We start from the raw sequence: 13,758 nt of genomic DNA, 5'->3' as shown, positions 1-13,758 counted from the left end.
AAAAACTTTATTTGTTGCAGGAACTCTCAGAGGCTTTAACATGTAAATATTTCTTGTCATTCTCCAAGGGTGGGTGTGATGGTCTTTTCTGAACTTACTTAACTGTGGAGATCTTTATTTTACATATATTTGTATCCTTTTTAAAAATTTATTTGCTGTGGGGCATTTGGGAGAACTATTATACATAACATATTTTGGGAAGTACTGATGTGAATTCTAATATGGAGGATAGAGCATATCAAAATTTGGAGAATAGCAGGTGGGACATCTTGGCTGCCGCATATGGAGTCTATATTTGGGTAGTATTGGAAATATACCTTAAACACTAGAAAGGTGTACTAGAGGACAGATTTTGAAGGGCTTTAAATATACAGTAGTCTAAATTTAGTTCTCAAAGAAATCATGAAATACTCACAGTTTTTTTTTTTAATTAGACAAAAGACACCAACCATCCATTCATTCTCTCCCTACCATTGCTAGTAGATTAACATGGAGAGAAAATGCCCAACAGGTGTCCCAAATTATTGTGCCTACAGGGGCCTTACAGATCATTAAATAAATGAAATATAATAAAGAGTATTGGGGAGTGTGGCACATTTGTAAACTCATGCCCAGTTTCAAAACATCCATATGTAAAAAATAATAACCAAGAAAAGTATGTTGACATACTGGAATTGGCCTGTTGGCTGCTCTTCTGTGACACTTTAGATTTTAAAAGCAAAGGTTGGCGCTTACATTGGTTAAGGTAAGTGGTAGCCTGCTATAACAAAGAGAAAGGGAAAACAGACAGTGGTCTAAGTACACTAAAGTCTTTTTTTCTTTTTGGCGACTCTTCCAGATGACCAGGCTAAGTTGACAGGGTGCTTCTGCTTCACACTGTCATTCAGGGTCCCACATTCCCTCTGTTGTACTACTTTGCCATCCCAGGGGCTCTGTCCTTGTCTTTGTGGTTGAAACTGTTCTAGTTCACAAAAAGAGGAAGAAGAGTGCCTAGGGCAGGAATTTGTTTTCAGGCAAGTTGGGTAGAAGTTGATTGTCTCACTTCCATTCACTTTCCAGGGGTGACCACTCCTCAAAGAGGCTGGGAACTATGGTCTATAGCTGTCAATCATGGATGTGCGTGGACAACCAGCAGACTCGGCATAGGATGTTACAGTAATCTCCACTAGTCTTTTCCTAGAAAAGTACTATAAAAAGACCCAATTTTAGATAAATATGCTACTGGAAATCTTGGTGTCCACATCTTTCTTAACTGGAAATGTATCGTCCCTACCCCTCCAAAAGTAAATACCTTGTGCTATTTTTGCCGAATCTCCAGGGCCTAGGACTGTGCTTGCCACGTGATAGGATTCCAATACTTATTTGACGAATGAAAGCGGTAAACCAAATATTGACTTTATGGATATGGAAGAACAAACAAACTAAAAACACAGATTAGGTACCTGTATTGAATAATACCTGAGCAGGGCAGGGAAATTTAGGGTAGCAACAAAAGGAATCAATAGTACCTAAGTCCCATGACACATACTCCAAAAATCATTTCTTGACTCATCTTCCTCTTCAGCTCAGACTACATCATTCCCATACTAGAGATAATTCCTTGATGTGTTGTGATAAACCAGGATGTCAATCATAACCATCGTACAAATGCATTTATAATAACCCTTTGCATCTGAGAATCTTAAAACACCTCTTTCATATTAGTGGTTAGCAAATACCATTTCTTTATTTTACAAGTTCTCAGGCACAATTTCCTAGATTATTGCCAGTCCAACTATGTATGTCAGTCTTTTAACGTTTACTGTGAGCAGACTACTGAACAAAACTCCACCACGGTGAAGATTAATTACACAAAGAGAACATCTATGTTATTTTTATTGCTACTGCATTCTTTTAGTAGATGTCTGAATTTTTGGCATTTTTGTAATATTAGGTATTATTCTAAAAATAATATCTCATTATCAATGAATGGCAGAATGATTTAAATAGTCACTGTAGAGTCATGAAAAATGGGACCAAAATTTAGAATTTGGGCTTAATGGAATACCACCTCCTTTAAAAACTTATTTTCTAAAAGATATTCCAAATTAAGAGGACAGAAGTAAGGCATCACTGGAGGTAAGCTAATCATTATTTCCGTTGTGCTTTAGAGGGCTACTAAATCCAGGTATCTCAAGTCACTCATCTGGATCATTAAATAAATATTTATTACACGCCTAGACCAAGTGATTGTTCTGGGCTCTGAAGAGAATGTAAGATCAAGAAATTGTTGTAGGAGTGGAGAGTTTGTTGTAGGAGCACAGAGCTAAAACAGATAAACAAATAACATCCACATAAGGTAGAAAGAGGCTGTGACATGAGGCAAGTAGAGCAGAAGTTCTACTCAACAGTATTGATGGAGCAGACATTCTACTCAATGTTCCCTTTCCTTAGGTGGCTCCTAAGCCAATGGGGAGTTTAGGCAAGGAGAAATTAAGATTCTAGGGAGGAGCAGTGTGGTGAAGGGAGACTTTCCTTTAGAAGGATGAGCATGTAAATTCTGTGAGAGCAGCATCCTCAGGACTTAGCCCAGGGCCTGCACATCACAAGTAAGCTCCAATACTTGCAGAATATAAGTGCATGAGAGCAGTGGGCTCCTTTTCCTTTGGTGTAGCCCAGACACACAAGCATGGAAAGGCCTGGTCATTGGCCTGTCTCTTCCTGGTAATGAAACCTGATTCACCAAGGGCAGAATAGAATAAAGATGCATTCTTTTTGATGAAATGACCTGTGTGTTGTGGTTTGTCTGCATCCTGATTTGCCAGAGGAGATTTGATCATTTAGAGCTGAGAACCCCTTGCTATCCCAACAGGACAAACAAAAGCACCATCTAGTGTGTCAGTGTTCCTCCTCAAATGCATTCTCTGACTCACGGACACTCAACTTCCTCCCAAGGCCAACCCTCTGGGTGGTTTGTCCTGAGTTGTTACTTCCCTTCGACCTCTGAACAGTTCTGCAAGGTGACCTGTCTCTGCAAATTGAACTTTTTTCCTTTCCTGCTTATGAGGTAGATAGATGTGCAATTCCTTCATGAGATGAGATTTGGTTCCCATATAATGGCATTTTCCATAATAACTACTGATATCATCAAGGTAAAGATAGAACTGCTTTTCCTAACCACCCATAAAAGAATTTAGCTTTTTATATTTCTGCCTCTCTTCAAAAGCCTCATCTCCCCATCGTGAGTACAATTGACTGCAGGGTATTGAAATCTGTACTCTAATTGGGAATTCATTGAGTAAGTTCATTCAGGGAATGAACTTTTTTTAGCCATTTTATATAAAATGAAAAAGGATCTGTCCCTCCTTTCAAGCTACGATACAGTTGCTCCTGAACAGTGGTTCAGAACTGAAGAGAGAGATTGCTGCAAAATCTGGGTTTTCCGCTAAGACTAACTTCACAAAAGTATGTTTTGCACTCGTTTCTGTATTCAAAATTTAAGTCTTGGGACCTTTCAGGGATGTTTAATCAGCTTTCCAACTGAGAATCTTTTAATGTGAACATCGAAGTTCAGAATTACTGAAATTGACCTTTTTATTTTCTTTTCCATTTCTCTCTCATCTTGCAATAAAGTAGAACAGCCAGATTAGTGTTATTTCCCTGAAAGTCATTTTTATGATTTGGTTTGTGTTAGCAAGAATGAAATATTAATCTGCTCAAGTTTGCTTAGTAATTACATTAGACGTGTCACTTTTTCCATCATTTCTTAGGTTTCATTTCTCATTGCTTTCTTCCTCTAGAGTTCACCAGTGGGTTTCCAAATAATTGGTGAAGGAACAAAACCAGTTTCATAGTCCCTTAAAGTTACATGGAGTGTTTACACATACCTTTCCCCAGAGACACATCACAGAGGAGATGGTCACATCAGGACTTGTGAAATCATTCTACTTTTTATTTTAATTTTTCCAATTATTGTATAGTCACATATGGTCCACCTCCTAAATTACACGCATTCTATGAAAATCAGTGTGAGGGAGCAGGTTGCCAAGAGGACAAGGAGGATCCAATCGTGATTTTTGCAGCAACTTTCCCAGGATCGCAGAAGATCCTAGTTGAAGCTTGGGACTAGACTCTTTTTTTTTTTTTTTTTTGGTACTTTATGTCCACTAAATCATGCTTCCCTTTAACTCTGTTCTAACTCAGGCCCCCAAAATAGGACCACAGTCACAACAACAGGACAACCTCTTAGGCATTCCTATTTTTTTTGAAAAAATTTTTTCACTTTTACAATTATTCAGATTAAATCTAAACTAATAAAACAAAAACTATGTTGAAACATCAAAGATTTATTTATTTTTTATTCTTTATTTTTATATGTGTATCTTTATTGGAGTTTGATTTGCCAACATACAGTATAACACCTGGTGCTCATCCTGTCAAGTGCCCCCCTCAGTGCCTGTCACGCAGTCACCCCATCCCTCCGCCCACCTCCTCTTCCACTTGTTCATTTCTCAGAGTTAGGAGTCTCTTATGTTTTGTCACCCTCTCTGATTTTTCCCACTCATTTTCTCTCCTTTCCCCTATAATTCCTTTCATTATTTTTTATATTCCCTGTATGAGTGAAACCATATTAGGCATCATCTCTCATCAGACAACCTGATGGCACCTTCTTGATGGGAAGCTCCATCCTGAATGGATTGTCTCTTCAGTCCTTGTCCTATTTAGTCTGGAGGGACTATTTGGATTGTTCACTTTAATAGTTTTCAGATGTACATTGGCTCCATTTTAGGTCATACTGTATTGCTAGAGATGAAAGAGAGAAAGAAAAAATAAGTTCTGTCAACATTTCTATAAAAAGGAAAATAAACATCCTTGAGCTCAAATTGGATTGTGTTCCCTCAGAGACAGCCCTGGAGTGCTTACTGCTTACCAGGCACTGTGTTAGGACCTGGAGGCACAGAAGATGTTCTTTCTCAAGGGGCGTACAGTCTAATACGAGAAGAAGATAAAATTACAGTTCAATGTGCTAGGTCCTAGATTAGAGGTGTATTCTGTACACCTGGTCAGGATTGAGAAAAACAGTCTTTGCCAGCAGTGCAGGTAATCAGGGAAGGTTTTGAGAGAATGACAATAAAGCTGAGTCCTAAAGGACAAGTAGGAGGTTGGCCAAGCAAAGAGCAGGAAGGACAGAGACGTCCCAGGAAGAGGGATCAGTGTGGGGAGAGGAGTGAACCACAACCATGGTGAAGCAGGTATTTCCTCAGGCCCACAGGTAGGGCCAGAAGAAAGAGAGAAAATATTTTTTTGAATGAGCCTAGAGGGGCACCTGGGTGGCTCAATCAGTTAAGCAGCTGCCTTTGGCTCAGGTCATGATCTCAGGGTCCTGAGATCGGGGCCTGCAATGGGCTTGCCACTCAGTGGAAGCCTGCTTCTCCCTCTGCCTTCTGTTCCCCATGCTTGTGCTCTCTCTCAAATAAGTAAATAAAATCTTTAAAAAAAGATGAGCCTGGGAGGGAAGATAGAGACTATGTCAGGATGATATGTAATGGAATTTGTACTGTACCCCAAATTCTCTGTGGGGCCCTTGCAAGATTTCTGACAGGCCAGTGAGTTCTGAACACATTAGATTTATCTCAGTCTCTAGGATCTCATTCTTTCCTACCCCAGGGCCTTTACACACACTAATCCCTCTGCCTGAAGGGCTCTTTCCCCTTCTTTTCCTGGCTGTCTCCTCAGTATCTTTCAGATATCAGCTCTTAAGAGAGACTATCCCTGACCACACTTTCTAAAGTATTTCCTATTTATTTTCTTCATTTCATTTATGTCATATATAATTTTTTAAATAATTCATTTGTTTTTTTGTGTTCATCTGTTTCTAATCCTAGACTGTAAATCCGTAAATTCCCTGAATGTAGGAACTCTATCTTGAGCCCTTAGCACTATGCCTGGCTCACGGTAGGTGTTCAGTAGATATTTGTTGAATAAATGAATGAGCCTTCAGATTTGCCCATTGTTGAGACAGATCTGGCTGCAGAGTGGACAGTATACTAAGGAGACGATAGGACTGATGACAGAGAACACAGTTAAGAGGCTGCCCCATCAGGCTGTAATAATTGGGAAGAGCCTGAGCCACAGACTTGGCACTGGGCAGGGGAGGGTTAATGGAGATGTACTTGGAGTCAAGAAATTGTAAAAAATGGAATCAGGATTTGTTGGCTGTGGATTTCTGTAAGAAGCAGTAGTTAGGGATGACACCAAAACATAGAAAGCAAGATGTTGGTGGATGGCTCATTGAAGTAGGTAATTCCACAGTGTCAGAACAGGTTTAGGGAGGAGAAGAAAATGAGCTTGGCTTTGGACAGGTTGGATCTGGGGATACCCATGGCCATCTGGGTAGAAATATCCAGTAAACATTTTGAGAGAGCTCTTGGCAAAGGACAAAGATGTGAGAGTCATTGGCCTGTAGAGCCATCCATCCACTCATTCAACACATTTTCTCTTACCAACCTTTGTCTCAGGCATTAAATATAGCAGTGCAGGAAACAAACGGTACTCTGATATTCATGAATATCAGAGTCAAGACTGGTAACAGATCATGGAAACAGAGGAAATAACTAGGAAATATACTCATTGAGCACAAACCCTGGTGAAACCACATCTTAGAGATGGACAGAAGCAAAGGGCGAATCCAGAGGTGGTATTGGAATGGATGCGTGCAGGTGTTTCCTCCTCCCTAGTCCTTGCAACCAAACTAAACTCAGTTTTCAAAACACAGTGCTTGCTTTTTTTCAGTGGCACGATTGAAGTACACGTGTTCACATTCACTCTGCACAGAAATTCTTGTGAAGTTGTCCATAAAGTAAGGAATTTCAAAGTTTGGAACTGAAACAAGTATCAGCCCGCAAGCAAGAGCTGCAGAGATGAACGAGAGCTGGAAATCAACCCTGAGATTCCCATTTAACAATGCATTTCCTTGCTCTCGTTAGGTGTGTCTTAAGTCAAACTTAACGTATGTTGTGGTTGAATTTGCTTTGTTATAGCCTGTGGGATTAATGCAATGTCAAGGTAAAAATGGAAAGAGATGTTCTCATCGGTTTTGACAAGACGACTTTAGAGAATTTTTTATTTATTTGCTTATTTTTATTTATCAGGTGACTTTATCCAAGAAATGACACCTCCAGCGCTTACCAAGTTAAAGTCAACCAAAGACCTGGGTGGGGGTTGTTTCAAGAAGTGAAATTTCTTAAGCACGTCTTCAAGTGAAAGTTTGCCATTTAACTTTAAAAAGCAATTTATAGTTATTGCAAATCCTACAAGTTAGAGCTGTGTTTTATCTAAAACATCATAGATGGTATTTGATATAAAAATTAACTGAAAAAAATTTCAAATTCAGAAAAAAAAACCTTTCTTAATCCTGAGACAGTCAGAAAAAGAATAATTTGAGGGTACCTTTATAATTCTTCAAAACATAGTAATTTGTTGCATGTGTTTATTTGCATGACATTTGATGAATTTATTGATGTGTTAACTATACCATAGGTAAATTTGTTTCCCCTTAGTAATGAGCAAAAATCTATTTTTTGTCAATACTTACGGGCATTGTTATATATTCAAATTGACCTGTTTTCTTATGTTACATTTCTTAAAAGTATGTTTCTTATTTCAAAGGACAATTATTTTAAAAATCCCTTCACCCAACTTCTCCTTTGGCCCTATTTTTAAAGCAGGTGATTATGCTAACTTTATAGACATGTCTGAACTAGATTTTACCTAAGACTCAGAATCAAAAAACTTGAGAAGCAGAGAGATAACATATCATAAATTATGTACTCCTAGCTATTTATAAGTTTTATATTCCAGAATGTACCATAAAAATAAATAAGCAAGTGAATAAGAGATGTAACTGCAGATATCTTAAAGAAATTCATTATATCCAGCAAAAATAAAGCAGATGCGAAATTCAGAGATTGTCATTTTGAACCATTGGTTTATTATCTTTCTTAAAAAAAAAAAAACTCAACCCACCCACTCACAAAAAAAAAAAAAAAACCCTTGTTCTCAAAACAAATCTAAATTTTCATTGGTGCTCAGAAGGACTTGTTTTCATGTTTCAAGGGCTAGGGCTTGCTTTTTCTGGTCTGGCTTTTTAAAGATTCACCCTTTGATACCTCTAAAAATGAAGAGAACATCTTTAAATCTTGTTTGATTTGAATGAATGAATAGCTAATCCTGATCAGATGTTTCTTTAGAGAATAATGTTTAAAAATTGTTATGGAATGTAGGTATCCTGACTGATTCCTAGGTAGGCTGTTTTCATCCCAGCTGTTAAGGTCTCAGAGGTCAGCCAAGGTAGCCATTTATTTTAAATCTTCTTTTGTTTCAGATTTCCTGTTGAGTTTTTTTTTTAAACCATTTCAGAAATCACCCAGTTGTGTCATAGCTTTCCATAGCCCTCAGATTCAAACCAAAAAACCATCTATGTAACTAAATGACTGTACCCTCCCACATAAACTCTAACTAGAGCAGAATATGAAATTAGACATTGCCTTTTTTAATCACAATGAAACTAATATTTAGAATTCTGTTGTCAAATGTCTTCTATTTATGACACTGTTTCTTTTGTTTTTGTTTCCCCAGGACATTTGGGCTTCCAGGACAGTTTTGTCACATCAGGTGTTTTTAGTGTGACTGAGCTAGTAAGAGTGTCACAGAGTAAGTATAATTTTGCTTTGATTTGGTACAGATTTGCCTTGGGTTTGTACTTACTTTCTGCCTAGGCCTCCTAGAGACATAAATAGCTTTTAGAATCCCTTTTGCATTCACCCATTGGAAGAATTTCGCCACGCAGTTTATTTGACAGCCAAGAATTTAAATCAGGAAAAATTAAATATCATTTTAATGTGAGACTTAGGGAAAGAACTGAAATCCTGACTGTCTCACATATTCCCTACTTTATAGTGTGAACCTGGTTAAAAAAAATTTCTGAGGCTTCCCTGTTTCTAAGAAATTCTGCATTTTAAAAGAATTTGGTTTTGACCTTTAAAGAATGCTAATGCCCTCAGCATGAGTGACACAGTACAGCATGATCATTACCAGCTTGTCAATAATCACCAACAACAATGAATTAAGAGTACCTGTCACCACCCTGTTCCATTGATCAAAGGGGTTGGTCATTGATTGTATTTTTGCTATGACATAATCCAGACAGTCCAAGGAGAAGGTATAGGATTCTCCCCTTCTCTCTCCCTCAGTCTCTGTCTCTCTTTTTCTCTCTCTCACACAGTCTTTCTTGCCTTCCCTCAAAAACATCTCTTTATTTTTATTTAAATGCATACCTACAATGACTACCATGTTGCAGGTGCCAATAACAAGAGGAAAATATAAATAGCAGATATCAAAATGTTGCTTCTTTATTCTCCTCCTACTTCAAAATACTTTTAGATAAACTTTACATTGTTAACATTGGCTCTAAGCTGCATCAAATCCTTTGCGGATGGAGGTAGAGTAAAAACTAATATTTTCATTTCAAGTTCATACCCCCATCCCCTGCATTACAGTCTTGCAAGATTGACTGAGTATACCAGTCAGTCTCTGACAAGATGTCAGGTCAAGCAAGTCAAGCCATCCCAATCTCACAGGCTCAGATTCGGTCTGTTATTTCTTAAAGCTGGAAGATAGTTAAGAATCCAGAAAATGGGATATAAGATGGGAACATAGAGGCTGGAGTCTGAGGGATAGGCAAAAAAATCTAATGACTGTTGAGCATTCACTATCTGCCAGATGCTATGCTGTGTTTTCATGTATGTTGCATAAATTAATCTTTGCAATAAACTTGTCAGGTAAATAATTACTCTCATTGTTACAAAGGAGTTGAACTGTGGGTCTATTTAAGCCATTTACCCAAAATCAAACAGTGGGTAAATAGTTAAAGTTAGGTCTGTGTAATGCTAGAATGTGTATACTCCTAACAGAGGCCCAAGGGGACTTGAAGAAATGTGCAATGTGAGACAAGACAGGGAGATGAGAAGGAAGTAACTCTGAGTGTGGGAATTCTGGGAGTCAGGACACTTGGTTGATCCTGGGGCTTTCCAGTGTTAAGGGAGTGGAACCATAAGGGATGAGGCATTAGGAGCAGGAGGGTGTGAGTTGGAATGGAGAGGTTGCTGCCATGTTATCAAGTGTGCTTGAGGTACCAACCGATGAAGAACAGACGAGATGGCCTTGTTCACTGGAGGATAGATGCTGCTCTCACACAGCTGACTAGCCAGTCATTCGCCATGGGCAAAGAATGCATGTAGAGATTTTTTTTTAAGTGTTTTTTTTTTTTCACTTTGTGAGACTTTTAAAAAGGATCACTAGGCCACATTCTTCTGGTGATTTTAATAATAGTAATAGGATACAGATATATATAACTGTCATAATGGCATTACAGGGAAATGCATTCCTTGAGCCCTTCCTAAACATAGCCCTAAAGAGTGAAAAGAAAATCCTGCTAGCTCTTACATTGGAGCACCAGACCTTTGCATTCTACTCTGGCTGCTGTAATGCTCACATTTTGTCTTCATTACCATCAGGGTCCCAAGGCCTGGGTGGTGTAGAGAAGGCCCACGCTGCTCAGGACCATCCCCAGAATCTTGTCCCTCTTCCACTTTCCATAAGTCCCTGTAAAGTCTTATACCCCAAGGCCTATCAGCTCCAAGCTAGATTAGACCTCCATTCAGTCTACCAAGCGTGGTTGCCAAGTGAATTCTAAACCTGCATTCAAGACTGCCAGAGGGTGTGGGCCGACCACAGATTGAATTTGCAGAGGGACCTGGTTTTGTTTCCTGTCCCCGTTTAGGGGGTTATGTTGCTGATGCCTGGCGTCATGAGCATCCTTCGGCTCTTGAATGCTTTTCGATTCTGCACACTGCTGTGTAATCGCTGTAGGACTCACTCACACATGGCCTCGTGCTGACTAAAACCGTTTGGCAGGAGTGGGACTGGGCTGTGTCAGCTAAATCATGGCTTCAAGCCAAACTGCTGTCCAGAGCCCCTTCTCTCCTGCAGATCTTTACTCCAGGTTTGTCAGGGTACATGTCACAGGACCATGTTGGCTGCTGGGGTAAGGATCCATCCCCCCAGCTCAGGTCTCCTCACCCACACACCTTTCTGAAAGACTTCACGCTCAAGCCACAGGATGAGTCAAAATCCTTAACCATTTCTTATAGCCCTGCCCACTTCCCTAAGTTGGAAGAGCTAAGTGTCCATATTAGAGGTACAGTGGGCACTTTGTACAAGTGAGTGGGGCTTGGGATGTGGGTTCTGCAACCTTGAAATAGAAATAAGCTAACTGGCTCATAAGCTGATTAAATGCAGAATGTTAGCCCTGTTAGGAGCACAATACTAATATGAAAAATTACCGTAGCTAGCATTTATTAAGCATACACTATGTATCAGGCACTGTGCTAGGCACTGTCTTAAACATAATCTCAGTCAGTCCTCCTGTGGTTGCTGTTACTGACCCTTTTTATAGATGAAGGAGACCGTGATGTTCAAAGAGGTTAAGAAACTTGCTCTTTTTACTTTGCTAGCTGACTGCAGACATTTTCATCATGACCTCTCCTATAACTGCATTACAGAACTAAACAGAATCCACAGATTCTGTGCTTTGATTAAAAACCATTTCTTGTTAGAGTTGATAAACTTTTAGATTATTAATCTGTGCATCAAAAAAAGGTTAAAGCGATTTTCATATGAACCAACACAACTAAAATACTTAAATTTTCTTTTCCCCTGGATTTGTATTCAGTTATGTGTGTGTGTGTGTGTGTGTGTGTGTGTGTGTGTTGTGTGTGTGTGTGTCTAGGCTTTATTTTTTTAGAGCAATTCTAGGTTCTCAGTTTTAGGTTGACAAAAAGTACAGAATTTTAATATTACTCCCCCATACAGTTTCCTCTATTTATTAACATCTTTTGTGAATGTGGTACATTTGTTACAAGGAAGGAACCCATATTGACATGCTATTGTTAACCAAAGCCCATAGTTTATGTTAGGGTTCATTCTTTGTGTTGGAGATTGTGTGTTGACAAATGTATCATTCTTGCAGTGCCCTATGGAGGAGTCTCACTTCCTAAAAAAATCACCTGTGCTGCAGCCAATCTTCTGCCCTCCTGTCCCCCGCCACAATTATACTCATTCTCCGGATAGTTCAGCCTTTCCCTGGATGTATTTAATGGCCTCGGTGTCTTAGAATTTCTTCCACTCTGTTGCACATTTCTTCTCAACCCCCTCATATTTATCTCAGCCCCACCCAGTTCCCCCAGTCACACTTATGACCACATGTATGGCCTGGAAATGTCAAACTAATGGTTGCCCTAGGTTGAAAATTTTTCCCTCTTCCTGAATCTTTAGTATGCAATTTTAACATTTGCTAATATAAATATTTACTTTACCTAGGTTTCCAGTTCGTGTCTGTTTTTCGTTTTCCTCCTTTTAAATTTAATGGAGGAGGGAGGTGCGATTTCAGCATTTCCTCCTGAGGATTCACTGAAATAACTATGTGCTAAGTTTGTTGTTTATAATCGTGTTACTACAGGGTGGCAGTGGCAGAGAAACTCAAGAGAGAGCTGCTGGCTTAGCTTCACACATTTGGAGGTGAGGGTCAGGCAGCAAGGTGGCTTGACATTAAATTACACTGATCAGATGTATGGGGCTCATGCTGCAGTCTCTCACCAGTTCCCCTGGTCACCCCTGCCTCCTGCCTACTTACCTCCCTACCTACCTTTTAATTTTTTGCATTATGTAGAACCCATGGGGGGCAAGAAAGGGGAGGTCTGTTTCCCTTCACCATGAAGAAAGTGCTATAGCCTAAGAGTTAGATGTATATCTGCGCTCCTCCTACCTTTCCCCCATGTGATGGGGCCATCTGAAAGTCGTTCTAGTTATTTATGACTTTGTTCCAGGAGAGGGTCGGGAAGGGGGAACACAGACCACTAGACACTGTGCCAGAGAGAGAGAGCGAGGTCTTCCCTGCTGTGGGGGAGGGGGTTTCCAAGTGCTAACAACGCGGTTCAGAATCACCAAAGTTGTTTTAGCATAATACCATGAGGAAAGAGACAGGAACCATCTGCTGAAATGGTTCTTACATGATGCTGCATTTTCAAACAAAGCCTGCAAGAAGCATTTTCAGATGGGTCTCTTTCCTATGAAGCCACCACCAAGAGAGAGCCAGCTCCCCTGGCTGCTGACTGACTGACTGACCCACCTCGACCGCCGCCGCCTCTGGCAGGGCCCACACCGGTTGATTTTGCACGGTGTTTTCCTCAGAGTGTGGGCTCTGAGGCTGTTAAATTCCCTTCCTGGGACGAACCCAGAAAATCCTCCCGAAGAATCCACTACTTCTGCCCATTTCCTTCTAAAGTGCTGACTGTTTTACTTGAAGCTGGTGGGGTGACTACGAAACCTTAAATACTTCACTGGGAAAGAGGAAAACCGCAAATACACATAGGCCATTGTGACTCTGGCCTGGCGGGTTCCAGTTTGCTAGCAGTGGTTTGTACACCCGAGCGGGCTGCAAGGGTTAAGTAAACTTCGTGGCTAGGGATGACTTCATGGCCCTGGAATTTTGAAAAGCCAGGGTTCCCAGTACACTGTGGCCAGCCTTAGCGTCTTTGGGTGTAAAAACCACTCTCAGTTACCCAGACTGAATTTTTGGTTCCTCTTGCACTGCTACAGAATCTATTAAATCCAGCAGCTGAATTGTCCTGGCTCTGCCACAAAGCTGGGCTGCGGGGTGGC

The 13,758-nt window shown here is 40.1% G+C and overlaps 1 protein-coding gene across 12 annotated transcripts in view; it reads left to right on the top strand.

Annotated features, from left to right (window-relative positions):
- NFIA (nuclear factor I A) overlaps positions 1-13,758 on the top strand; it is a 576,588-nt gene that overhangs the window by 441,086 nt on the left and 121,744 nt on the right. For all 12 annotated transcript variants that reach the window (XM_072730767.1, XM_072730768.1, XM_072730766.1 and 9 more), the window contains one exon: positions 8,617-8,691. In XM_072730767.1, the coding sequence (XP_072586868.1) occupies positions 8,617-8,691 (75 nt within the window). The remainder of the gene's footprint in view (positions 1-8,616; positions 8,692-13,758) is intronic.

The sequence above is a fragment of the Vulpes vulpes genome, chromosome 12 (genome assembly GCF_048418805.1).
Source record: "Vulpes vulpes isolate BD-2025 chromosome 12, VulVul3, whole genome shotgun sequence".
Lineage (NCBI taxonomy): Eukaryota > Metazoa > Chordata > Mammalia > Carnivora > Canidae > Vulpes > Vulpes vulpes.
Note: the sequence above shows the minus strand (reverse complement) of the source record. Positions and strands in the feature narration are given on the sequence as shown.